Raw genomic sequence first — 26,132 nt, forward strand, 5'->3', positions numbered from 1 at the left:
TTCCATACACACAACAGCTGTTAGATACTGCTACCTGACAGATAGCTAGAGGCTAGAGCTGAACTGACTGTGGTACACTATCCAGTTAGCTAGCTAGCTAGTTCATTCATTTCAAACAGAACTAGAGGGGATGAAACATTATCTAACATTGCATGTCAGTTGCACTACTAGCTCAGCACTGGGAATATTTTTTTCTTCTGTTGAGTCAAACAGCTATATCAGTCAAATAAAGAGAATCCAGTTTCTGCTGTGCTTGCTTTTGCAACTTGAAGAAAAAGCACAGTACATACAGGCAACAGCTACCTCAGTTCACACTCTCTGTGGTGTCAGCACGGTCCTAAATCCAGCCGGCTGAAACCACTGAAACCACCTACCCGACTGCTCTGAGGCATCTACATGGTCCTAAAGCACACCTATGCTGCTTTTTGTAACACAATGCAGTGATAAAACTGGGGAAGGGGGGCAAAAATGCAATTTCAGAATGTGGGAGGGGTCATGTCTGTCCGTCCGTCCAGTGAAAGTTGCACCCCTGCTCTTATCTGTCAACCTAATCTAAACTGTGATCAGATTTTCTGGTCCCTCCCTGTATGCAAATTATTTGGCAGATATAAGACAGTTATTGATGCCATTAGTCAATGGTGTTACCTGTCCATGATTTTACAGGGCGGAATAATTATGATTTAAATCCAGGTCTGTTTACAGAGACAATGGGTCCCTGACTACCTCCGGAGATGGTCAGGAAGATTGGATCACAATCAGAACACAGTGTCTTAGTAATCTACAACTGTCTAAAAATGTGAGCACAATCAGAACGTGGACAAGATCAGAACACAGGACACATTTTAGCACCAGGTATAAACAGGACTTATAAATGTGAAACATTAAAACACTGATTGCGACCAAAGATTCACTTTGCACATAATATTTGTAAGATGATGTAAAGTGCCTTCAGAAAGTATTCATACAACTTGACTTACTCCAAAAAGTCTATTTAACATTGACAATACTCCATATTTACAAAGTGAAAACATGTTTTAAGAATTTTTTGCACATTTATTGAGAATGAAATACAGAAATATCTCATTTACGTAAGTATTCACACCTCTGAGTCAATACAGTGCCTTCGGAAAAGTATTCAGACCCCTTGACATTTTCCACATTTTGTTACTTTACAGCCTCATTCTAAAATGGACTGAATAGTTTTTTCTCCTCATCAACCTACACACATTAATAATGATAAAACAAAAACAGTTTTTTAGCATTTTTGGAAATGTATAAAAAAATTTACTGAAATATCACATTTACATAAGTATTTAGACCCTTTACTCAGTACTTTGTTGAATCACCTTTGGCGGCGATTACAGCCTCGAGTCTTCTTGAGTATGACGCTACAAGAGTATTTGATGTATGTGAGTATTTCTGGGTAAGTCCCTAAGAGCTTTGCATACTTGGATTGTACAATATTTGCACATTATTCTTTAAAAAATTCTTCAAGCTCTATCAAGTTGGTTGTTGAGCATCGCTAGACAGCCATTTTCAATTCTTGCCATAGATTCTCAATCCGATTTAAGTCAAAACTGAAACTAGGCCACGCAGGAACATTCAATGTCATCTTGGTAAGCAACCACAGTGTATATTTGGCCTTGTGTCTTAGGTTATTGTCCTGCTGAAAGGTGAATTTATCTCCCAGTGTGTTGGAAAGCAGATCTTCTAGGATTTTGACTCTGCTTAGCTGAGTTATGAAGGATGTCTGTATCTTTGTAGTGACTGGGTGTATTGATACATCATCCAAAGTGTAATCAATAACTTCACCATGCTCAAAGGGATAGTCAGTGTCTGCTTCTTTTTATTTTTACCCATCTACCAATTGGTGGCCTTCTTTGTTAGGCATTGAAAAACCTCCCCCGTCTTTGTGGTTGAATCTGTGTTTGAAATTCACTGCTAAACTGTGGGACCGTACAGATTATTGTATGTGTAGGGTACAGAGATGAGGTAGTCATTCAAAAATCATGTTAAACACTAGTCCATGCAACTTATTATGTGACTTGTTAAGCACACTTACTCCTGAAGGCTTGTCATAACAAAGGTGTTGAATACTTACTGACGCAGGACATTTCAGGTTTTCATTTTTAATTAATTTCAAAAAAATTCTAAAAACATAATTCCACTTATGGGGAACTGTGTGAAGGCCAGTGACACAAAATCTAAATGTAATCCATTTTAAACTCAGGCTATAACACAACAAAATGTGGAAAAAGTCAAGGGATGTGATACTTTCTGAGATCACTGTATGGTGATGTCAGATTTCACCAGTCAGTCAGGGCCTGGACAAGGGTCATCTCTTCAGAAATATTCCAGTTCCAGCCTCTATACTGGTGTCTACCCTGCCTGTTCATACCTATTTTATCATGCTATCCTCAAATATTTTATCTTTATGTTAAACATGCACTGGTGTATTGTTTGTTACATTTTCTTTGTTGGCTTTAGTTGCTCTTTTATTACCATGAACTGCAAAAATATAATATTTTTTATATTTTCTACACGATTCATCATTGGTCTTTATTATGAATGCAGCTGTCAAAAAAAGTTCCTGTAAGAAAAGACACCGTAAGATCTACACTATTTAAATACTGTTTGAAATATGATATTCATCTATAAGGTCATAACAAGTTCAACATATATCACCTCAAGGTGAATATGGCGGCTTGATAAAAAGGTCAGAGAGAATGTCTCGCTCAGGGAATAAATAAAAAAAGTAACAGTTCCACAAAATATAATATTTACTTTTTATCTTCAACCATAATTTCATTCATACATAAAAAGTCATAGCACTGTATTTGTAGATGTGCCTCCCCCATTAGATGTCAACCCAAATAGTGATTGTTGTTAGGGGCATTTGATTCAGAAAGAGTAGGAGCTGAAGTTCTTTGTGTTTACTGATGACCTCTAGTGGTGTATTAGGTAAGGCTTTATTTACAGCTTGCAGGTTAATTGATTATTATAAGACTTGCCAAAATACATTATAAAGTCTCATACATGCTTATAACCAACGTTTTTGGTCATCAGGAATTTAGCAGCAACAAAAAAAGTGATCGTGCCTCAATGTAATCAAATGGTCAATTTGCAGTGTACAAAAAAACGTTTTTTTTTTATGGATGTGTGTATATCACCCCTCTATCCACAGAATGCATATACCTATCATCACAATAGTCATTCCAATGTTCTGATAAAGCCTTTTATTTTGTTGTATGCAGATGAACAGGCACTACAATTTGAAGATTACAGAACTATTATTCTAAACAGACAGACTTCTAGACCACTAGGGCTTTCCCACAACCACCGGTTCCCCTACATACTGTATGCAAAACAAGGTCAAATAAAAGGTTAAAACATCTTTACATATTCACCATCCTTTCACGGCTTCACGTGAATTTCTGTGTGAACACCATAGTCATTATGTAAATGACTGTACTTTACATCATAATCATATACAAATTAGATTACATGTGTACAACAGTATTGTAAACAATCTCATTCTGATTTAGATACAATGCATTGTGTTTGCTGGGTACATGGACAATAGTGTACTATCTGCACTTTATTGGTGTGTTGAACTGGCTAAAGGAGTCTACAATAGTTTAAAAGAGCATGTACACTAGTTGTGTCTTGGTGGTAATTGAACTGGGTCTTTCCAGATGCACTGAGCCAGTGTCTGTGTACACATGCTCTCTTTCTCTCTCTGTTAGTGTGTGTGTCTGTTGTGGGTATGGGTGGTGTGGCTCAGGTGAAGTATTTACTGATTTAGCTAGGCTTGGGTTTCATTTAGAGAGCTGATGGTTAAAATGTTTTATCCCACTATCGGAAGTGCTGTCCCAAAATGTCCCCCCGGTAGCTATATCCCAGATCTCCAAAATGAACTTCTAGCAGCAGAAAATGCAGTTTCCTCATCAATATTTTACACTTTCTGCCTTTCTTTACAGTGTACTTTGTACTGTAGCTTTCTCTCCCCACGTCATTGTCATTAAGAGTACATCCCTGGTGTTTAAAGGGTTAACACTGTTTCATATATACATACACACATATATATATATATATACTGCTCAAAAAAATAAAGGGAACACTTAAACAACACAATGTAACTCCAAGTCAATCACACTTCTGTGAAATCAAACTGTCCACTTAGGAAGCAACACTGATTGACAATAAATTTCACATGCTGTTGTGCAAATGGAATAGACAACAGGTGGAAATTATAGGCAATTAGTAAGACACCCCCAATAAAGGAGTGGTTCTGCAGGTGGTAATCACAGACCACTTCTCAGTTCCTATGCTTCCTGGCTGATGTTTTGGTCACTTTTGAATGCTGGCGGTGCTTTCACTCTAGTGGTAGCATGAGACGGAGTCTACAACCCACACAAGTGGCTCAGGTAGTGCAGCTCATTCAGGATGGCACATCAATGCGAGCTGTGGCAAGAAGGTTTGCTGTGTCTGTCAGCGTAGTGTCCAGAGCATGGAGGCGCTACCAGGAGACAGGCCAGTACATCAGGAGATGTGGAGGAGGCCGTAGGAGGGCAACAACCCAGCAGCAGGACCGCTACCTCCGCCTATGTGCAAAGAGGAGCAGGAGGAGCACTGCCAGAGCCCTGCAAAATGACCTCCAGCAGGCCACAAATGTGCATGTGTCTGCTCAAACGGTCAGAAACAGACTCCATGAGGGTGGTATGAGGGCCCGACGTCCACAGGTGGGGGTTGTGCTTACAGCCCAACACCGTGCAGGACGTTTGGCATTTGCCAGAGAACACCAAGATTGGCAAATTCGCCACTGGCGCCCTGTGCTCTTCACAGATGAAAGCAGGTTCACACTGAGCACATGTGACAGACGTGACAGTCTGGAGACGCCGTGGAGGACGTTCTGCTGCCTGCAACATCCTCCAGCATGACCGGTTTGGCGGTGGGTCAGTCATGGTGTGGGGTGGCATTTCTTTGGGGGGCCGCACAGCCCTCCATGTGCTCACCAGAGGTAGCCTGACTGCCATTAGGTACCGAGATGAGATCCTCAGACCCCTTGTGAGACCATATGCTGGTGTGGTTGGCCCTGGGTTCCTCCTAATGCAAGACAATGCTAGACCTCATGTGGCTGGAGTGTGTCAGCAGTTCCTACAAGAGGAAGGCATTGATGCTATGGACTGGCCCGCCCGTTCCCCAGACCTGAATCCAATTGAGCACATCTGGGACATCATGTCTCGCTCCATCCACCAACGCCACGTTGCACCATAGACTGTCCAGGATTGGCGGATGCTTTCGTCCAGGTCTGGGAGGAGATCCCTCAGGAGACCATCCGCCACCTCATCAGGAGCATGCCCAGGCGTTGTAGGGAGGTCATACAGGCACGTGGAGGCCACACACACTACTGAGCCTCATTTTGACTTGTTTTAAGGACATTACATCAAAGTTGGATCAGCCTGTAGTATGGTTTTCCAATTTCATTTTGAGTGTGACTCCAAATCCAGACCTCCATGGGTTGATAAATTGGATTTCCATTGATTATTTTTGTGTGATTTTGTTGTCAGCACATTCAACTATGTAAAGAAAAAATAATTTTATAAGATTATTTCATTCATTCAGATCTAGGATGTGTTATTTTAGTGTTCCCTTTATTTTTTTTAGCAGTATATATATATATAATAACAGTCACACATTTTATAGGTATTATCTCCGCTGCAGATTCTCTTTGATTCATTAGTTCAGTAGTTCATTAGTTCAGTTGTATAGATTCAAGTTATCCTCATTATTTGGATAAGTCTCAATTTTTCCAGTTAAGAGACACAAATCATTGGCATCAGTTTCTAAAATGATATTAAGGATTAAGGATTCAACTGACAGGATAAAAACATAAACTAAAAAGAAGGAATAATTTGGTGAACATGTACAGGAAGCTCACTTTCAGTAGTATTTAACAGCTTATTGTGATCTAGTATGCAATGACCGTTAGATCAGGAACAGCAAGGTGGAGAGAGACAGAGACTGAGCTGGGATACAGTTAGGGTGACTCATTTTCATTCATAAAAAAATGCATGTGTTTTATATCTATGGATAGAATCTAGTATCTCACATGGGGCAGTGGGGCTCTCGTTAGTTTGTTACTATAAATGTGTCATCGATACAGTGAATTCCCAGGATTCTCTCATATTCCTAAATGTCTTTGTCTCCTTTAATTTGGTCGGCGACAGTTCATTTCTGATGACAAACCGTTTAACCCATTAGTGGAGTTGGGTCAATGTTATAATTGCGATGAACCCTTGTGGAGGCCTCGTATAGGCTGAGGAATGCACTACCCAAACCCAATACATGCTAAAGAAAAAAAAGACAAAAGAAATCAAAACAATAAAGCATCATTTTCATATTTCTCAATGAACACAGCTTGCACTTTAAGACAAAAGAAAACAACAAAGTGATGAGTCCAGAAAGCAGTGGGGTCAGGAAATTACAAGCACATGATCAACATGGTATGATCGGAGGTACTACAAGTACATTAACTCGATGCTGCTTTAGGGAAAGAATATGTCCTATACCAGTGTTTCTTCAACCCTCGGTCCATGGTCTGGCACCGGCCCCTGAGACGTTACTGAGTGGTCCCTCATCTGTCTGACACCAACATCGTCTGATCTTGAGAGAAGCTTTTCAACTAAACAGTCATCCAAAGAGGAGAACCATAGCTTGCCAGTCTCTGGTACAACGAGGGTAGAGAAACACTGTTCTATGCCATTACACTGAACAAGGCTCAACAGCGTAGTACTGCTGTGCTCTGCTCAACAGTGATTTGTCAGTGATCCTGCAGCTAAATGTCATTAATGTCATACAGTTGCTGCTGCTGCTATTTCACAGGGGGACTTTTAGAACCTTACATGGAATGACAGCCCCGTCAGCACATATTTACAATCCACAGCGCATAGCTCATTCTGGCTATGCAAGCATCATGGACTAAACCATATCATATGTTATGAGGGAATGTACTTTCTGCCATGTAAATGTCATCATAACCACTGCACAACATTGGAATAGAACACAGCTACACAAAAATGCTGAATTATTTTCCTGCACTTCTGGATTGTGGTGTTTGTTGTTGGTACACATATACTGACGTGGTTTGACCATGGTCCCAAGCCCAGTGTTGTGGTTGATGTGTGTTGGTACTGTCTTTGTCTGATGTGGGTCCCAGGGGAGTGTTTAAATAAAGACTGCTCAGTCTGTGTGTTGGTTGCTCAGGTAGAGAGGAGGGATGGGGAAGCATTGCTTTGAAGTCTCTGGTAATGTGCAGTATGATCAGACGGTTCAGTCTGGGTGACTAACCAATGGGGCAGTGTCCTCCACGTACACAAGCAGCTAGACAGGCTCCACGTAATTAGCAGGATACAAGCCCAGCTGGCCACTGTCCAACCGGCCTTTACACCAACCCTGCTCATCCTCGTCTTCTAGTTTAGTCAGCTCATCTCCTGTGAGACAGGAAAGAGAGAGAGAGAGAGAAAGAGAAAAAGCGAGAGAGAAGGAGGGAGAGGAAGGGAAGGTAGAAAAAGACATATTGACATACTGTACAATTTTGGATTGAAATTTGATTGAGTTATCAACAAAAACATGAATTCAATTACAATTCTATTTGAAATCAACCAAACCTTGAAACTCTGTTGTTGATTTTTGGTTGAAATCTGGGTTAAATCTGAGATGTGTATGTTGTTGACTTTTTGCAAACTGTACCTCAAACTGGTGCCAGTTCATATGCATGCCAGGGCCGTGGGTGTTGCTATTGTTTGTTGTCTTTTTGGGATGAAAAATGTAATGAGACAAAAAATAACTTCCTTTTTATCTCTGGAAACCTTGTACCTGTGCGTAAGTTAGATTATTTGGTTTATATCGTATATAAAATAAATAACAAAACAAATATAATATAATATAATTGAAATGTTCAGGGCACAATTTAGTGTCTTTCTTACAGTAACCAACCAACAGACTCTGTTTCTAAAATGTAGTCGTAGTAGTAACTTTACTGTCCCAAATGGGAAATTGGTTTGTGGCATCACATTTGAAAAAGATAGACATGACAACATCACAATAAACACAGAATTACAACCAAACAACCAAATAGAGTTGTTAGTTCTCGTTGGGATTCTCACCTGCTTTAAAGGTGAGTTCGTCCTGTTCCTGCCCGTCATAGTCGTACAGCGCCCTCACCCGCACACCCTTCGCTGACTCCTCCTCAAAGGGGTTGCCCCCACCCCCATTGGTGTCTGAGCCGGAGTTTGGCGCGGCCTGCTCATCGTCTGACCACTCTGCCGACTGGTCCTGGGAGGAGTAGGCCTGGTTCTTATCAGAGCTGCTCACACTGTGGAGGAGGAGACGTTTCAACGTCATGGGCCATCATCATCATCATCATTGTCTAGTTGCAGAACCGTTGACCACAAGTTTCCACAAGTTTCCTCCAGTAACTAGGATCACTATCCATCCTCATGGTCATCATGTGACCAGCACAGAGGAGAAAGGGCTGTTGCTACCTTCCAGTCGAACCAAGGTGAGTGAACTGGAGACACAAACTGGATGTTTCACTTCCATTGTCCTTTAAGAGCTGACCTCTCGCACGTTCATGTTGACCCAGCACGAGAAAACATGCAACAGAATACACCCCCGCTTCTCTGTTCTGCTATGATCACACTGACAATGCAAAAACAACTGGGGTGACATCATCTTCTGGCCACTAAACAGCCCTCGTGGGAGATATTACCAAACTCAACTGTGACATTTCACATCGAGTTAATGATACTATAGCTTGCGATGACATTGCGTGCTTTGTATTTATGAACCGTTAACTTTACATCCACATGAATCATTGCTGCTATCGCAAGGACATCCGATAAGACAAGACAAGATAAATGTTATAGCCCCCATCCAATACGTGGGGAAATGGTCTTGAGCAAACAACAGATATAACATTTTTTTTTTTTTTTTTTTTTTTTCATTTAGCAGACGCTCTTATCCAGAGCGACTTACAGTAGTGAATGCATACATTTCATACATTTCTTTTTCTGTGCTGGCCCCCCGTGGGAATCGAACCCACAACCCTGGCGTTGCAAACACCATGCTCTACCAACTGAGCTACAGGGAAGGCTAATACACATCTCATACACAGAATTCATACATTGCCTATTGCACAATTCCCTATTGCACCTATGGGCCATTCTGGCTCGGACAAAGCTTACTTGTCCAAGACTTACTTGCTTACTATTGCAAAGTGCCAATTACATCACTGACATACTGCACATTGTAAAAAGAGATGTTTTGAGATATATTCTGCTGTTAGAATTGGTAAAAAATTTAAATGGTCTCTGTGATGACACTCACAGTTATTCTACATGTTAGAGAGGCATGTCTGTTCTACTACAGAAGGTAACCATAGTGGTGGAGGTGTCTGTGAGACCTACCTGCCCCTGTCTCTAGCCGGTGCAGCCACATAGTCCGGTGCCGCTGTCACGTTGGTCAGCATGATACCGTCTGCCCCTTTCTTTGACTTCTCTCGTTTGTTGATCATGTGAGTGATCTCTGGGTTGTACTCCTGGAAGGAAGGACGGAAGAAAGGAAGGACGGAAGACAGGGAGCAAGCCATAGTTACCAGTCAAAGCCTGGTTGTTCCTATTCAGTCAATGGGGGAAGTGAATTAAAATGAATTCATACCATGAGTTAAAAACGATCAATTAAACACATGTATTGTGAGGCTAACTGGGAAGCGGTGGTTGTGCACCTCAAACTGGGGCCAGTTCATATGCATGCCAGGGCCGTGGTTGTTGCTGAACCATTTCAGGTCCTCCTGTGCGTTGGCAGAGGTGATGGTGCGCTCCAGGTCCCTGTACACTGTGGCGTAGCTGAAGACAGACAGAGATAGACAGCAGTTACACCTCTGTTCTGACACATTCATCTTGACTCAGTGTACTATTATGGTGGTGCCCAGGTGGTGGGCCAAGGTGTGTGTAAGTATGGCCCTACCTTTGGTTCTCGGTGAGGTTGAGGTGTCGTTTGATGTCCAACAGCACCTCCTTGAGGAACCGCAGTCTCTTATCCTCAAACTGCTGACACGTGTCAAACACTGTCTCCATGTTCTCCATGTACTGGGGCGTACAGTTCCTCAGCTCATCCAGAGTCTTCTCATACTTCTCCTTAGCCTGCATGGGGAAGATCACACAGTATGTTAATAACGTGTAAGGGATAAACAACACACTGGCTGTACAGTTCAGAGCTGAGGGTCCGGGGGCCAAACAAAGTGGGCTTAATATTTGTTGTATTTTAATGTGCCAGGGACCTTTCATAAGGGGTATTTTAATGTCAATATTCTACACATCGCAGTGACTTTTCTTTTTCTATTCAGTTAGATCGTTCTAGCCTCTGCATAGCAAGGTCTTTAGAGGCTTGAGGTTACTGAGAAGTGGTGGTGATTGATTTTGACCAAGGTTGAATGAAGGTTAGTGGTCCTCTCTAGTTCTAAGACAGTATTATTGAACATGTGTAATGGTTTGAGGGGGTCAAGGGGTAGCAAGGCTGTGACATCATCACAGTGGCCTCAGCAGAGTAAAGTCCACTATACTACTAAATAGGTCCTCTCTGGGCTGTAGATCTTTAACTGGTCAAGAAATACTCCTGGAACTAGTCATGGCAATGAGATGAGAGGCCTCACTAACATTGACTGTATTTCTGTTTATCCCATGTGTTGTTGTTTTTTGTCGCACTGCTTTGCTTTATCTTGGTCCAGGTCGCAGTTGTTAATGACAACTTGTTCTCAACTGGCCTACCTGGTTATATAAAGGTGAAATAAAAATATTTTTTTTATAAAAAATAAGGAGGAGGAAGAGGAGGATTGAGCAGTGGAGGGTGGCAACTGCAGGAATAAGCTCTGTGGTGTGTGACCTAAATGACTTAAATGTAAATGTTTGAAAGCTGGAGTTGATTTGATTCACTCTCTCCTCTCCACTCGCCTTGATTGCAGCTCTCAGTGTGAATACTGATTAGCAGAAAGGACTCTTCACTGTGATGATAGCTGATGTGTGGTAATCAGTGTTCCGGCATAAAATGTCTGTCGTGTCTCAGCCAGGTGGGTGCTACTGCTATGCCTTGCTGGTGGATGTAAGTCCTACGCCCTGATCTGGGTAGTAGGGGTCTGGGTAGCTCACCTTCTGAGAATCCTGCTTGCACCTGTCCACCTTGTCCAGGAGCTTCTTCTGCTGGTCGGCCGTGAATGAGGCGTCTGCCTTGCTGTTGGCCTCTCTGATCGATGCCACCTTCTCCTCCTTACAAGCCAGGTGATACGTCTTCTTGGCAGTCTCAAGCTAAGGAGAGAAGAAATGGTATATTTTAGAAGGACATGAACCCTTTGGGGACATCATTTCAATGCAAACGACTTCAAGGTTACAGCAGAGCGTGGTGCATGTTCTGATCCGGAACTCGACGTCAAAACTCAATTTGGGGAAAACATTATATCATTCTAAGTGTAGTTCAGGTGGTTGCCCCTCACCTCCTTGAGCTTCTTGGCCCATGGTTTCTGGGCCTTCTTGAAGCCCTCCTCTGCCTCTTTGGTTTCCTTGAAGCCTCCCATCATCTGCTTGTGGTAGGAGTCCTTCTGCCAGTTCTTCACCTTCTCAAAGTCATTGTTGACCAGGCTGTTCTTCACATCCTGGTGCAGTTCACTCACCTTCTCAGCCTCTGTCATCACTGCCACCCAGGCCCTCTCCACACTGCCGTACTGGGGTCCTGAGGGAGAGGGAGAAGGGGGAGGTCCATTAACAATTTTAGAAACAGATTACTCCAGTATTACTTCATGACTAATAGCAGTTTTATTCCATGGCAAAACTGTCTAGAGAAAAGAAGATCCCGCACATTGCGTTTACGGTACTGACAAAATTAGAAAGAGTTTATTATAAATTCTAAAATGGGTGGTTCGAGCCTTGAATGCTGATTGGCTGATAGCCGTGGTACAGTATATCAGATCGTATACCCTGGGTATGACACAGCATTTATTTATTTTTACTGCTCTAATTACGATTGGTAACCAGTTTATAATAGCAATAAGGCACCTCGGAGGTTTGTGACATATGTGCCTAAGAACAGCCCTTATCTGTGTTATATTGGCCATATACCACACTCCCCCAGACCTTATTGCTTAAAAATAGCCTGCACCCACTAAGCACAGACTAATGCCGACGTTGTTTCGATGTCTTTTTTTGGTCCTGTCCGGACATCTTTTTTTGGTCTGTTTTTGTTGTGGTCCGGACCGGCCTTGATTTCTGAACCAATTATAGACATCTATGTTTGGTCCAAATTTGGTCCGGTCTGGAGTGGCCTTGATTTCAACATCCACAGACGTCCGGTCCGGACTGGCCTATATTTAGCCCAAACATAGACATCTATGATTGGTTCAGCTTTGGTCGGTCCGGACCAAATCTGAACCAATCATAGAAATCTATGTTTCCCAAGTTTGGAAAGCACAGTACAGCACACTACAGTACAGTAGAGGAGAGAGGAGTATGTGGTTGATAGTGTCATGTGACAGTGGGTGATGGTGTTGGTAGGTAAAGTTAAATTCATGGAATATGGGTGTGGTATATTGCATATCTTTAATGTATGCCTACATTCAGATATAGATCCCTCTTTTCAATATTAATTACCCTTCGATTTGCCAATTCGTAGGCAAGTTCTCTGCATTTGAAGCTACTAAGCCCATGAAAACTGGTCTGCGGGGTTCTTGATATGTTTAGCAAGCTCAGACTCCATGTCATCAGCTAAGACCTTGTGTGCCTCCGCTACTCTATCATGCATTCTTCAAAGAAAAGGGTTCCAAAACGGTACTCCGGCAGTTACGAGTCAAGACCCCTTGAGGTTCTTGAAAGAACAGCCAAGGAAGTGAGAGAAGGGAATAAGTCAATTTAAGCAGCAGCAAGGGATGAAAAATAGACTGAAGGACACTGAAGAGGTACACTGACAAAAACAAAGAAAACAAACATGTTCCTGTGAGAAAGAGAAGCTACAACAAGGTGCTATCTAGAACCTAAAATGGTTCTTCAGCTGTCCCCATAGGAGAACCTTTTGAATAACCCTTTTTTGGTTCCACATAGAACACTTTTGGGTTCCATGTAGAGCCCTCTGTCTCTCACTTCCTTGGCTGCTCTCTTAAGAACCTTTAGTCGGGCTAGACCTCTGCTTGTTTTACGTTTGCATACACTGGACATGATGTCTGCTCTGTAACAATAAAAATACACTATCTTGAGTTCATATGCATGACACATTGCAAAAACATGATGCATGTGAATAAAACTGACAAAATATAATAATCATTTGTATGGAGTATGGTGGCCATTGGCTCATCTTACCCCAAGGTTAACATTTTGATTATATTAGCCCACACAAATACAAGGACGCAAGTCCATTGTTGGTTCTAAACCTAGCACAAAGCAATCTCAAAACGATCTACTTTGGTTTAGATACAAGCATCGTAAAACCTATAACATAATACATTAATTCGACTTTGTGAAAATACTTTTTGTGGACCTAACTTGCTTACCACTTGTTTCTTCCTTCACAGACTCCATGAAGTGATGACCTCTTCCTAAACATTTGGGCACATTATTCATTTTGTGTATGGTTTCCGAGAAACAAGGGGTGGCTCAATTAACCTTTTGGCTCAACTTACCCCACTTTCCCCCTACAGTAAAAAATATAGTATAGTACAATACAGTACAGCACAGCAGAGTACAGTAAACAAAGAAAAGTAAAGTAAAGTTCAGTACAGCTCAGTACAGAAGAGCATAGTACAGTATAATGTACTGTATTGTACCATACTTTAAAGTACTGTATTGTACTCAACTGTACACTACTGTACTCTACTGAAATACACTGTACTGTACCGTACTCTACTGAAATACACTGTACTGTGCCGTACTGTACTCTATCAAATTAAACTCTACTGTACCGTACTGTACTCTACTGAATAAAATGTACCGTACCATGCTGTACTCTACTGTGCTCTACTGTACTGAACTGTGCCATGCTGTACTGTGCTGTTCAAACTTGTGAAACATAGCGTAGACGTCTGTGTCTCGTTCAGATTTGGTCTGGTCCGGGCTGACCAGATTTGTACTTGTTTGGGGGCGGAGCTCATTAATGAATAATAATAGTTAGTACAGTCAGTGCATTCAATTACAGAAGATGAACAACAACATAAACAGTCATAGTAAGACAAATATATGTCTGTAGCCGTTACTGAGAATGTTACTGCAGTTGAAGTGGGCTGTTGGTTTATTCTGTAGGTTGGACCAGTAAAAGCCGATTTTAGCCTACTGTAGATGATTCGGGAAGGAGTGGGTAAAGAGGCGGTAGGACTGTTGACAGCAGGGTATGAAAAGTCACAATACCACGCCTCAACACACCTTCTCAGCAGCCTTCTATATACCATAGAGTTCACCAAGAAAAAAAGACTAACAAATAACCTTTGGTATTCACCTCTGAACTCATTGACCTGTATCTTAGCCCTAACCTGTGTAGAAGAGAGTAGATCACCAAGCACACTCATCTGTACAGACTCTACCTCAGGCCTACAAACGCTGGACGAAGGTCACATTTTATTTTGTCAAGTGACGAATACAACAGGTGTAGACTTTACTGTGAAATGCTTGCTTACGTACCTGTCCCAGTGAGTCAGAGTTAACAAATAATAATACAAAGAAAAATAGTAACATAAGATGAATAAAATACCCAAGAATGGAGCTATATACAGGAAGTACCAGATCAATGTGGAGCTATATACAGGAAGTACCAGATCAATGTGGAGCTATATACAGGGAGTACCAGTACCAGATCAATGTGGAGCTATATACAGGGAGTACCAGTACCAGATCAATGTGCAGCTATATACAGGGAGTATCAGTACCAGATCAATGTGCAGCTATATACGGGGAGTATCAGTACCAGATCAATGTGGAGCTATATACAGGGAGTATCAGTACCAGATCAATGTGGAGCTATATACAGGGAGTACCAGATCAATGTGGAGCTATATACAGGAAGTACCAGATCAATGTGGAGCTATATACAGGGAGTACCAGTACCAGATCAATGTGGAGCTATATACAGGGAGTACCAGTACCAGATCAATGTGGAGCTATATACAGGGAGTATCAGTACCAGATCAATGCGCAAGGGAATGAGGTATTTGAGGTAGATACTGTATGTACATGAAGGCAAGGTAAAGTGACGAGGCATCAGGATAGACAATAATAAGAATAAAATAAAGAACAGAGTAGCAGCAGCATATTATGAGTGTAAACGTGTGTGCGCGTGTAGTTGTCTCTGTTTGTTTGTGTTGTGTCGGTATCCGTGTGTGTGTTTGTGGTGTGTTGGTATGAGAGTTTGTGTTATGTGTGTGTGTGTGTACACGTGTAGTGTATGTGAATGTGTGTGGGTTTTGCGTGAGAGTGTTTTATTAGTCGTATGTATGGGATACACATGGTACTCCCGTCCAACGAAGTGATTATTTACAGGTTCCTTCTCGACAAAGCAACAACAATAATAAATAATAAAAGATAAGAATACAAACATAAAGTAAATGTACATTTCTCAGTAGAATAAAATAAACATGTTAACATAAGCATAATACAGGACGGCACAATTTATAGTCCATTATATACACATGTTTTGGGGAAGGGAGGATTGGGGGACAAGTCTGGTAGCAGCAGTTGTGATGTGTGTGTGTGTGTGTGTGTGTGTGTGTGTGTGTGTGTGTGTGTGTGTGTGTGTGTGTGTGTGTGTGTGTGTGTGTGTGTGTGTGTGTGTGTGTGTGTGTGTGTGTGTGTGTGTGTGTGTGTGTCTGTGTGTGTGTCTGTGTGGGTATGTGCTAAAGTGTGGAGATTCAGAGCAGGTGGTCAGTCCAGTTCAAGTGTTCAGCAGTCTCATGGCTTGTAGATAAAAACTGTCTCTGAGTCTGTTGGTATCAGAACTCATGCTCCGATACAATTTCCCTGACGGTAAGGAATTGAACAGCTTGTGGCTGGGGTGTGTAGGGGTCCTTGATGATGCTGCGGGCCTTCCTCAGGCACTGTTTCGAGTAGATGTCCTGGATGGGTGGGAACATGGTTCCAGTGATGTACTGGGCCATCTTCACCAGCCACTGGAGGGCCTTGAGGTCGTGGACAGAGCAATTCCTGTACCAGGCCGTGAGGCAACCTACCAGGATGCTCTCGGTGGTGCAGCTGTAGTATTTGGAGGACCCGGGGTGGCATGGCCAATTTCTTCAACTGCCTTAGGAGGTAGAGATGCTGTTGCGCCCTCTTGACAAGAGTGGTGGTGTTGTTGGTCCATGTCAAGTTCTCGGTGATGTGCCGAGGAACTTATGAAAACTGCTGACTCTCTCTACTGCAGTCCCATTGATGCGGAGCTGGGAATGTTCTATCCTCTGCTTCTTGAATTCAAGAATTAACTCCTTTGCTTAATTTGACGTTGAGGGAGAAGTTGTTGACCTAGCACCACATTGCCAGTTCACTTACTTCCTTCCTATTGGCTGACTCATTGTTGTTGGTTATCTGGCCTTCAACTGTGGTGTCGTCAGCAAACTTGATGATGGAGTTGGTGTCGTGCAAAGCCATGCAGTCATGGGTGAACAGAGAGTACAGTAGAGGGCTGAGGACACCACTGGGGGTCCATGTGTTAAGAGTCAGTGTGGAGGAGGTGCTGTTGCCAATCCTCACAGCCTGTGGTCTGCCGTTCAGGAAGTCCAGGTTCCAGTTGCAGAGGGTGGTGTCCAGACCCAGGGCTGTGAGCTTGGTGTCGAGCTTGGAGGAAATGCTGAAAGGTGGTCAATGAACAGCATTCTCACATAGGTGTTAATCTTGTCCAGATGTGTTATGGCTGTGGAAATAGTGTTGTAAATGTCATGTTCCATGGATCTGTTAGAGCGGTAGGCAAATTGGAGTGGGTCCAGTGTGTGGACTATGACCAGCCCTCAAAGCACTTCATGTTGACCGGGGTGAGTGTGACAGGGGGATAGTCATTTGGGCATGTCATCTTTTCTTGGGCTCTGGGATGGTGTTCTCCTTGAAGGCAGGTGGGGATTTCAGCCTGGGACAGGTTGAAGATGTCAGAGAAGATGCCCGCCAGCTGGTCAGCACACACTGGACGTGGCCAGGGATGCCACCTGGGCCGGCGGTTTGGTGAGTATTCACTCTTTTAAGAGTTTTCCTCACATCAGTCTCAGAGCGAAAGCACTTGATAGCTCGGAGCAGAGACAGTCTTCCAACATGCCTCTGTATTGTCTGCCTTGAAATGAGCATAGATATGTTAAGCTCGTTTGGGAGGGAGGCTTCGGTGGGCACCACAAAGCTGGATTTACCTTTGTAGTCTGTGATAATCTGTGGTCCTTGCCACATGCGTCGCGAGTCTGAGTTGTCGAACATCAATTCAAGTTTGAGTCTGTATTCTCTTTTTGCGTCCCTAATGGATTTACCTGCTTGCCTTGTACACGTTGCGCACCACAGAGTCATCGGGGTTCATTCTGCTGACATTGAATGCTGCAGTACGGGCTCTCAGCATGGAATGGATATCGCCGTTTGTCCAGGGTTTTTGGTTGGGGTATGTCTGGACTGTTATTGTGGGTACAACATCATCAACACATTTCCTAATGAAGCCTGTGACTGAAAATGTATAGTCCTGAATGTTGATGGATGAGTCCTGGGTGGAGGAATCTTTGAACATATTCCAAACAGTATTCTCAGAACAGTCCTACAACATTGAGTCTGCATCCTTTGTCCAGCGCCATACTATTCTCTGTGTTGGTGGCTCCCTCTTGAGTTGCTGCTTGTAGGAGGAGAGTAGGGACAGAGAGACGTGATCTGATTGGCCGAAGTTGGGGCGGGGGATGGCTTTGTACGTGTCACAGATGTTTGCATATACAGTACGTGGTCCAGCACGTTTTTTTCTTGTGGGGCAGAATAAGTGTTGATATATTGGAGAATCATTTTTTTAACGGTGCTTGGTTAAAGTCACCCACGACAATAAAGACTGCTTCCAGGTGAGAGGATTCTTGCTGACTAATGATCTTGTACAATTTGCTGAGTGCTGCGTTCGCTTGTGGCAGTATGTACACAGCTGTGATAATAGCACACGTGAATTCCTTTGGCATATGGTGGGGTCTGCATTTTAGCATCAGAAACTCCCAGGTCGAGTGAACAGGAGCTCGAGATGTTTTCAACTTCAGTACACCAGGAATTGTTGATGACGAAACACACCCCTCCCCCTAGTTTATTATATATTTAAAATTGTCTAGTAATTTTTAACATTTCTATTATTGTTTTGCCTTTATTTAACTAGTCAGTTAAGAACAAATTCTTATCTACAATGACGGCCTACAGCGGCCAAATCTGGACGACACTGGGCCAATTGTGCGCCGCCCTATAGGACCCCCAATCACAGCCGGTTGTGATACAGCCTGGATTCGAACCAGGGTGTCTGCAGTGACACCTCTAGCACTGAGATGCAGTGCCTTAGGCCGCTGCGCCACTCGGGAGCCCTTACCTGTAGCTGCCGTTTGATCAATATGGAAAATGGAAACGGCATCTGGTTGATTAGCAGAGTCAAGTGTTTCGTCTATAACCCACGTCTCTGTAAAAACAAAAACACAGCATTCCCTGATGTCCCTCTGCGATTGAAGCCTTGCTCTGAGTTCACAACTTTTATTTTCCAGTGATTGGACATTGGCCATCAGGATACTAGGAAGAGGAGACCGTGTAGCACGTCTTTTACACTGGCCCCTGAGTGTATAGCCTTGTTAGTGTGCAAAGAGTCACTACAGATAGTCCGGGTAGCCATTAAATTAATAATCTTGTCATATAGCTTGGGGGTAGAAGCTGTTGCTTCTATGCTCTGCTACTGTTTTCCGGACAGGAGCAGAGTGAACAGTCTATGGCTTGGGTGGCTGGAGTTGGGCCTTCCTCTGACACCGCCTGACATAGAGGTCTTGGATGGCAGGGAGCTCGGCCCCAGTGATGCACTACCCTCTGTAGAGTTTTGCAGTCAACTGAGGTGCATTTGCCATACCAAGCGGTGATGCAGCCACTCAAGATGCTCTCGATGGTGCAGCTGTAGACATTTTTGAGGATCCGAGGGCCCATGCCAAATCTTTTCAGCCTCCTGAGGGGGAAGAGCCGCTGCCGTGCCCTCTTCCTGACTGTGTGGACCATGTTCATTTAAGTCCTTAGTGATGTGGACGTCAAGGAACTTGTAGTTGTCTACCCACTCCACTGCAGGCCCATCAATGTGGATGGGGGCATGATCTCGCACACCCGCAGCAGGCCACCTGCAGTAGGCCAGACCTATTATTCGACTAACGGCAAAAGGAATGGACAGCAGGGGAAAAGGAAGACATTTACACTCCATTCACTTGCTGGTTTCAATCAGCAATAACTACAAATTAATTTCAAGATGATCAGAAACCATCATCACCCATCTGTGAATAGGTCACAACGGCCTCAACCACTGTCTCCATAAGATAGGAAAAAACTAAACGGGTTCATGTCTCAACTGTCCTGCTGCAGAAACTACAGACCACGTCCTCTTTCGCTGTCAAACCTACCAACATCAGAGGCAAACAATCAGAAGAACGATCACATCCCTGGGCATAAGTTTCACCCTCCCCAACTTACTAAAAACATGTCCAGAATAGGGTTGTTACGGTGACCGTATTACCGCCAAACTGGCGGTCACAAGTCATGAAGGCAGTCAAATTCCATGTAACCATTTAGTCATACTAATTAGGCTTCTTCAAGCTATGATGCTGCTGATGGTTAGTAGCCTACCAAACTAACTGCCTGGTACTCAGCACTTTATTGTCCCTCTAATCACCCTGACATCAATGCAAATGTGATCGAAAATATAATCAAACACTTCATGAGATCCCATGAGCTCATGTTGTGCAACATTTCTATAGGCTATGCAATTGCAGGAGAAAACAGAGTGATGGCCTCTATTAAAAAGAGGAGGATCCCATGAGCTTTCTATAGGCTCGGCCTACTATATTTATTTCTCAACATTCCTAATATTAAGTACTTTGCTTATATTTACAACAGGAATACAGCCTACCTGGCTGTCATGAAAATGAATCACGGGAAAAGCATCCTCCTTTCGCTATTTAAGTGCATAGATGTCATGTATTTTTTTCCGCTGCCCCTGTTTTGAGACAGGTCCATGATAATGGTGCATTTTAAATCCAAACAAATTTCACACATATATTATTTAGTATATGTAAAGACAAGATTAAATCGAGAATAGTCTGATGGGCGACAATATTAGCTTGTGAATTATATATCATCACTTGTGAATTATGCCCAGCATAAGGCAAGAAACAATGCCTTTCTTTGTTGACTTTTTCTAATCATAATCGCACACCTCAAGTAGTCTAGCCCATAGGCCTATATGTTCTGATGAGGTTTGTATCACAACTAAAGTGGCCAAATAACTTCTTAAAATTAAGCACATTAATCCGCTTTACAAGGAGTGTAGAGCCTAACTGGCATATATAAGCAGTGCACGAGTTTCAAGTTTGGGGAAGATCTTTTTCACATAAAAAAATGCACCTTTATAATAAAAGCATAATGGTGTTGATAATGGTGTTTTCCCACTAATTAATATAGCATACTGCCGTGTGTGCATTGCTGCGTTTATAATGTGAAGAAATAGCCTAATAGTTTATCAACATTTTAGGCTAAACGTTCTGATCTGTTGTGTCAGCCTCATTGCGTAAAAATGTTTTTTTTTTTTATGCTAGTGGTTGTATTAATTTGGGATCTATCATATCCCACAACTGCCCCAGACTATGTTTGGAATATTTATTTCATGCACAGAATAGAATATGTCGACTTTTGTACTATGGGGGATAGTAGATTGACATAGGCTAGAGCTTTTTGTTCATTAGGTCTACTCATCTTGTTGGCTGACAAAAAGTAAATGTGGACAGTTCTTCCAATATCTTCAATATGCACCTCGGAATTGGATAAGTACTCGTGCAGTTGTGTCCCTGATGTGTCTGTCTTCCCTTGTAGCCTGTGAGAAAGACCCGATCATGTGAGGGAGAGCCATGTGAGTGAGAGGTGCTTCAGAGCAAGCAGCACTCAGGGAGAAGGGCACAATGGCTACTGGCAGCAAAAGGCATGGATTTTTTTAGGGGGCATTATGGCCACACAAAGGGGATGCCTCCGGGAAAATTGAGGCCTTATCAAGTGCTTGTCAAATTGTAAATGAGAGACTGATGAAGTGTGTACAGCCTGCACAAAAAACAAAGCTGAGCTCATGCCTATCATGAAACTTTTTTCAAATCATCATTAGTGTCGCATCATGCAGCCTTACAACGTATTAAAAATCTAAACATATAGCCCAACGTTTGTAGAACAACTGAAGTTACATTAATAACTCTTAATTAAGAATATAGGAGTACCTATTTCTTTGTTAACCGCTCAACACAGAAGAGCCGCATGTGCACACTCCCTTAAATTGTTTGGAGAAAATATCCTTTGTATTTTATTCAGCTTTGTTCAATTGTATTCTTCATACTATAAAATAATGCCATGGAATTCTAAGCAAATGTTGTCTGCTAAATGAACTAGTGTAGCCCATAGCCATATGGCATAGCCAGATGAGGACCTAACATCAGGACAACTCAGAGTATGCTATTCTGTCCTTCTGAAATATAAATGAATTTTCCTCATATCATGCTTTTTTAGACCTGTCTAAAATAAATAATGGATTTATTGTGAAGGTGTAGGCTATATTACATGGATTTATTATACTTTTTAAAATGTAGATGTTCCAAAGGTCTGCATCAGTGGCTTGTAGGCTATGTGTGAAAGCCAGGAGATGCTAAGTGTGTTTATGTTAATTAACGGTCAATTACCTTGAGACCAGCAGTTACTTGATGAAATATTTATATGATGAAATTTCGTGACCGCCATAGCCCTAGTCCAGAACAAACTGTCATTCACTCAGCAATCATTTCCTTCCTCCATTCCCATAGGGCGGCACACATTTGGCCCAGCGTTGTCCGGGTTAGGGGAGGGTTTGGCCAGGGTAGGCCGTCATTGTAAAATAAGAATTTGTTCTTAACTGACTTGCCTAGTTAAATAAAGGTTAAATCAAACATTTTTAGATTACAGTGCAAAGTGTAGAACACCTCCATAGTCTCCATCATACTCCAGCCCAGTAGGTGGCGGTACTGCACCTAATATTGGTACGCACCACCATAAAACCCCAACGAAGAAGAAAGGTAGGTTGGACTACTTTAAACATCATTGCTGCCAGTTTGAAAGCTTTTAAAAAAAGCTAACATAAGTGCATGTGACAGAAGGGAGCAATAATAAATATTATATGTTGCTATCTTTGGTTGGCTCCTCTTTCCAAGATTAAATGGATTAGAAAATTCTTATTGTGATATAATGCTTACTTCATTGAGCATGTACAATATGTGCAGTTGAAATTTGACATAGAACCAATGACCAAAAAATATGTATTTTCAATGTCTGTAAATTATGTGTTTTCAACTTTCATTCAGAACCGAAAATTTCAACGTCCGGAAAATAAGTATTTTCAACATCCAGAAAATGTGTATATTTTGACCTTTTATTCTGAACCTAAAATGAACATAACTTCAACGTCTGGAAAATACGCCTTTTAGACATCTTTTTTTTGCTAACTGGGCACCAACAGGTGGCAGTAACTTTCCAAAGCATTGTGAGCAGCTGGGTTTGTGTCTCCCCTCCTCCCCTCATACCTTTATCCACCAGCTGTCTCCATCTCTTGGACCAGTCGGTCAGCTGCTGGCTGTAGGCCTTCTCAATTTTGGCACGCTCTTGTATACAGTTCATCAGGTCATTGCAGAGCCTGTGTCCGTCATCAATCCGCTTCACAGCACACTTGTAGTTCCCCACCTTTCATAGGCACCAGAATGAGAGGCATTTCAATTACATTCAACACATTCCACCTTAAAAGCCGATTTATGGTAATTCCAGTATCTACATTGGCTGTGCAGTATTTACTGTGATGCGGCCTCTGCAGAAGTTAGGGCATTCATACTTCATGCGCTTCGCGGAACAGAGCTGTTTTGATGGAAGCCTGTTCTGAAATTGCGGCACACCCTCCGTACTGAGCGCATTGCCGAATCAAGCATAAATCGTCTTTAAGAAAGTGGCGTGCCACCTTAAAGCTAGAATCCTTATCCCAGTGGGCATACAATATGTTAAATATGTATTTTTCTGGTTGGACGTCTTATAACCAGATCACAAACAGATTAAGATGTCTTTTACATTATGCCTTTTTTTTGTATCTGTTTTTTGGTTTAAATCCGATTGAACTACTGACCAGTTATCTAAATACTACTAAATTAATCGACTCCAATCTATATAAACATGTGCTTAGTGTTTGTGGGCCATGCACCCATTGGATATAAGATACTAGAACCATTAAAATGATTAAAATTGGAGTAATGTTCTTTTTCTGCAGGGTTTGCGCTATTCAGCTTAGCACAGTTAGCAAACAACAGCTGTCAGAGCGCACCAAAGTGGGTTAAGGTCTCGCGGCAACATGCTGGGCTCGGGCCTATTCCATTTGAGACTCGGGGTACTTGGCATGGACTCGGACTCGGAGGGCTTCATGCGGGCAGAGCTCTTCCCGAGTCCGGCAGAATCATATTACTCTGGGCTCTGGCTAATGGTACTCGGGCCGAGTGCACTTCAGCTCATCCGGCCCGAATAACTTTTTCAGGTTTAGGGCCATTTGAGTTTTTTATTCAGCAGGTGATGAAATACAAATTAAAAAAACTAAGAAATGTGATATATTTAACCTCTATCGAATTTGCTAGGTCATTAAAAGCTAAACTGTGTGACAGTCTCAGCGATCCTAAAGCTATCAGAGATGGTCCCTAATTTAGAGAATCTCTGATGGTATGAATGCTTTTGCTTTCACTACAGGCCATTGTAGGGTTTTTCGTAGTTGCTGTCCACCTAATTGAAAAGTGCACATTCACTTCCATAACGTTTGTTCTAGGCTACCAGCATGTAAGATAAAAATGAACAATAATACAGGATACCCTTACAAAAATGCACTGCCATTAAAATGCAGTAAAACTGTGGTACAATGAAATAATGGTTGTTTTATTAATGGCATCTGGTAGCTTACTGTGTTGTGTTGGCTTCTAATGGTAATATTTTGTCTGTGTTAGCCAATTACACTGTTTATTGTGCTGCACATTTTCTTCTGTTCAACTGAATGCAATTTTGATGTTCAATTATGACTAACTACATTTCTTTTCAGAATTTAACGAAATAACACATAGGCATATGTGTTTTATTTCAATATCCTACTACAATTTACAAGGGTTTACGAAACACTTTTTTTTATCAATAATTAGTCAAATATTATTGCACCTGAATTTGATCTAGAAAATATGACTATTATATTTTCCCTTAAAGCTTTTAAGCAATTAACATAATGTGTGCAGTAATTGTATTTTCATTTGAGTAGCTAAATAAGAAGGTAGGCATATTTCAGTAGCTAAATAAGGAGGTAGGCATAAAACTTGGATTGGAATCTGTGCCTTGCGTGCAGCAATAGATCTCTAATCTGCTAAATGGTAGTCCCTGTTCTCCTGCATTCTTGTTTTACTTTTGTAAGTAAAGCAGTGGTTTGTTGGGGAGAAGAACATCAAGGAAACTGCTGACAGATTGAATAGCTAGCAAACGTTAACTAACAAAGCTGGCCAATTTTAGCTAGCTAACATTAGCTTCTCTGGCTAATCCTGTTGTGTACCTGTTGTGGCCATTGGTTGTACCTAGCTAGCTTTTTGATATCTGTTTAGTTAGTGACAGTAATTGTATGTGTGTGTGTGAATATTGTCATGTCAACATTTTGTCATGCTAGCTCTGTGTGTGTGGGAGAGAGATGGTTAATGAATACACATAAAGGAAACATTGATTGTGTGTGTGAGACACTGTAAGCTGACCTAATTCTTGAAACGTGTACCCCCAATGTGGATGTGAAGCTTTTCTTGATTCATCAGGTATTTTTGTGAATTTTGCATTTGTATTTGACAATACATTTTGCCTATCCCTGATCCCCCTCAACACTAATTCTAACAATACACCTCTCAACTGCCTACTTCAATTCTAGCTTGGAAGGAAGGATGGAGGAGGGAACAAAGGAAGGCGTACATTAGTTATCCAGCCTGCTGACTGAGAAATGTAAACAGTCTATGTTTTGCTGTCTATCTCTCTACGTCTGTCTGTCTGACTGCAAGATTGCCGAGGGGCAACATAGTCAATGTACTTGCTATTCTAAGTCTAACTTAGTGAAGACCATCAGGTAATGGTTAATTATGATTAGTCTCAGTCTTTATAGCTCCTGAAACATGTCAATGACCTGATGCGAGGGGAAAATCTCAATTGCATATACCTCGCGCCTCTGTCCTCTCTCCTCGCCTCATTCTCAAAACCCTTTGGAGGAAAATGTCTGAGGGGAGGAACCTCTGGCTTTCTCATCCAATGGGTTTTGAGAAGGAAGTGAGGAGAGAGGACACAAAGAGTATGAAATTGAGATTCTCCCATGGCCTCTACAGCAGTGCATGGCCACCCACTCAGTTAGCAGTGACCTATTCTGCCACATCCCATTGAAAGGAGTGAGCAGAACCACCCCTCCTTACATCCATTTTTTCTTTGCATCAGGTCTCACTGAGACTGGATTCCCCAAGAGACATGCTATTCAGCTGATGAAGCGCCAGAAGAATGTTATGGTGGGTGTAGCGAAATGCTTGTGTTCCTAGCTCCAACAGTTCAGTAATATCTAACAATACACAACAATACACACATCTAAAAGTAAAAGAATGGAATTAAGAAATATATAAATATTAGGATGAGCGATGTCGGAGTGGCATTGACTAAAACACTGTAGAATAGAATACAGTATATACATATGAAATTAATAAAGCAATTCGCAAACAAGTGTGCAGAATGCAGATAAGAGGAATAGCTTTGCCAATTACACCCATTTCTAACAATCTTTGTGGCAGGAATGATATA

General features: G+C 42.1%; 1 protein-coding gene across 3 annotated transcripts in view; it reads right to left on the reverse strand.

Annotated features, from left to right (window-relative positions):
- Nucleotides 1-5,637: 5,637 nt before the first annotated feature.
- LOC106582704 (protein kinase C and casein kinase substrate in neurons protein 1) overlaps nt 5,638-26,132 on the reverse strand; it is a 69,654-nt gene continuing 49,159 nt past the window's right edge. For 2 of the 3 annotated variants that reach the window (XM_014166029.2, XM_014166028.2), the window contains exons 3-10: nt 22,835-22,991; nt 11,549-11,784; nt 11,208-11,363; nt 10,030-10,205; nt 9,788-9,908; nt 9,471-9,601; nt 8,169-8,377; nt 5,638-7,493 (exon numbers count right to left, since the gene is read on the reverse strand). In XM_014166029.2, coding sequence (XP_014021504.1) covers nt 7,384-7,493; nt 8,169-8,377; nt 9,471-9,601; nt 9,788-9,908; nt 10,030-10,205; nt 11,208-11,363; nt 11,549-11,784; nt 22,835-22,991 — 1,296 coding nt within the window. In that variant the 3' untranslated portion in view covers nt 5,638-7,383. Of the gene's footprint in view, nt 7,494-7,752; nt 7,813-8,168; nt 8,378-9,470; nt 9,602-9,787; nt 9,909-10,029; nt 10,206-11,207; nt 11,364-11,548; nt 11,785-22,834; nt 22,992-26,132 lie in introns of all 3 variants that reach the window. The other variant, XM_045705328.1, reaches the window with a different exon arrangement.

Source organism: Salmo salar, chromosome ssa22 (assembly GCF_905237065.1).
Source record: "Salmo salar chromosome ssa22, Ssal_v3.1, whole genome shotgun sequence".
Classification (NCBI taxonomy): domain Eukaryota; kingdom Metazoa; phylum Chordata; class Actinopteri; order Salmoniformes; family Salmonidae; genus Salmo; species Salmo salar.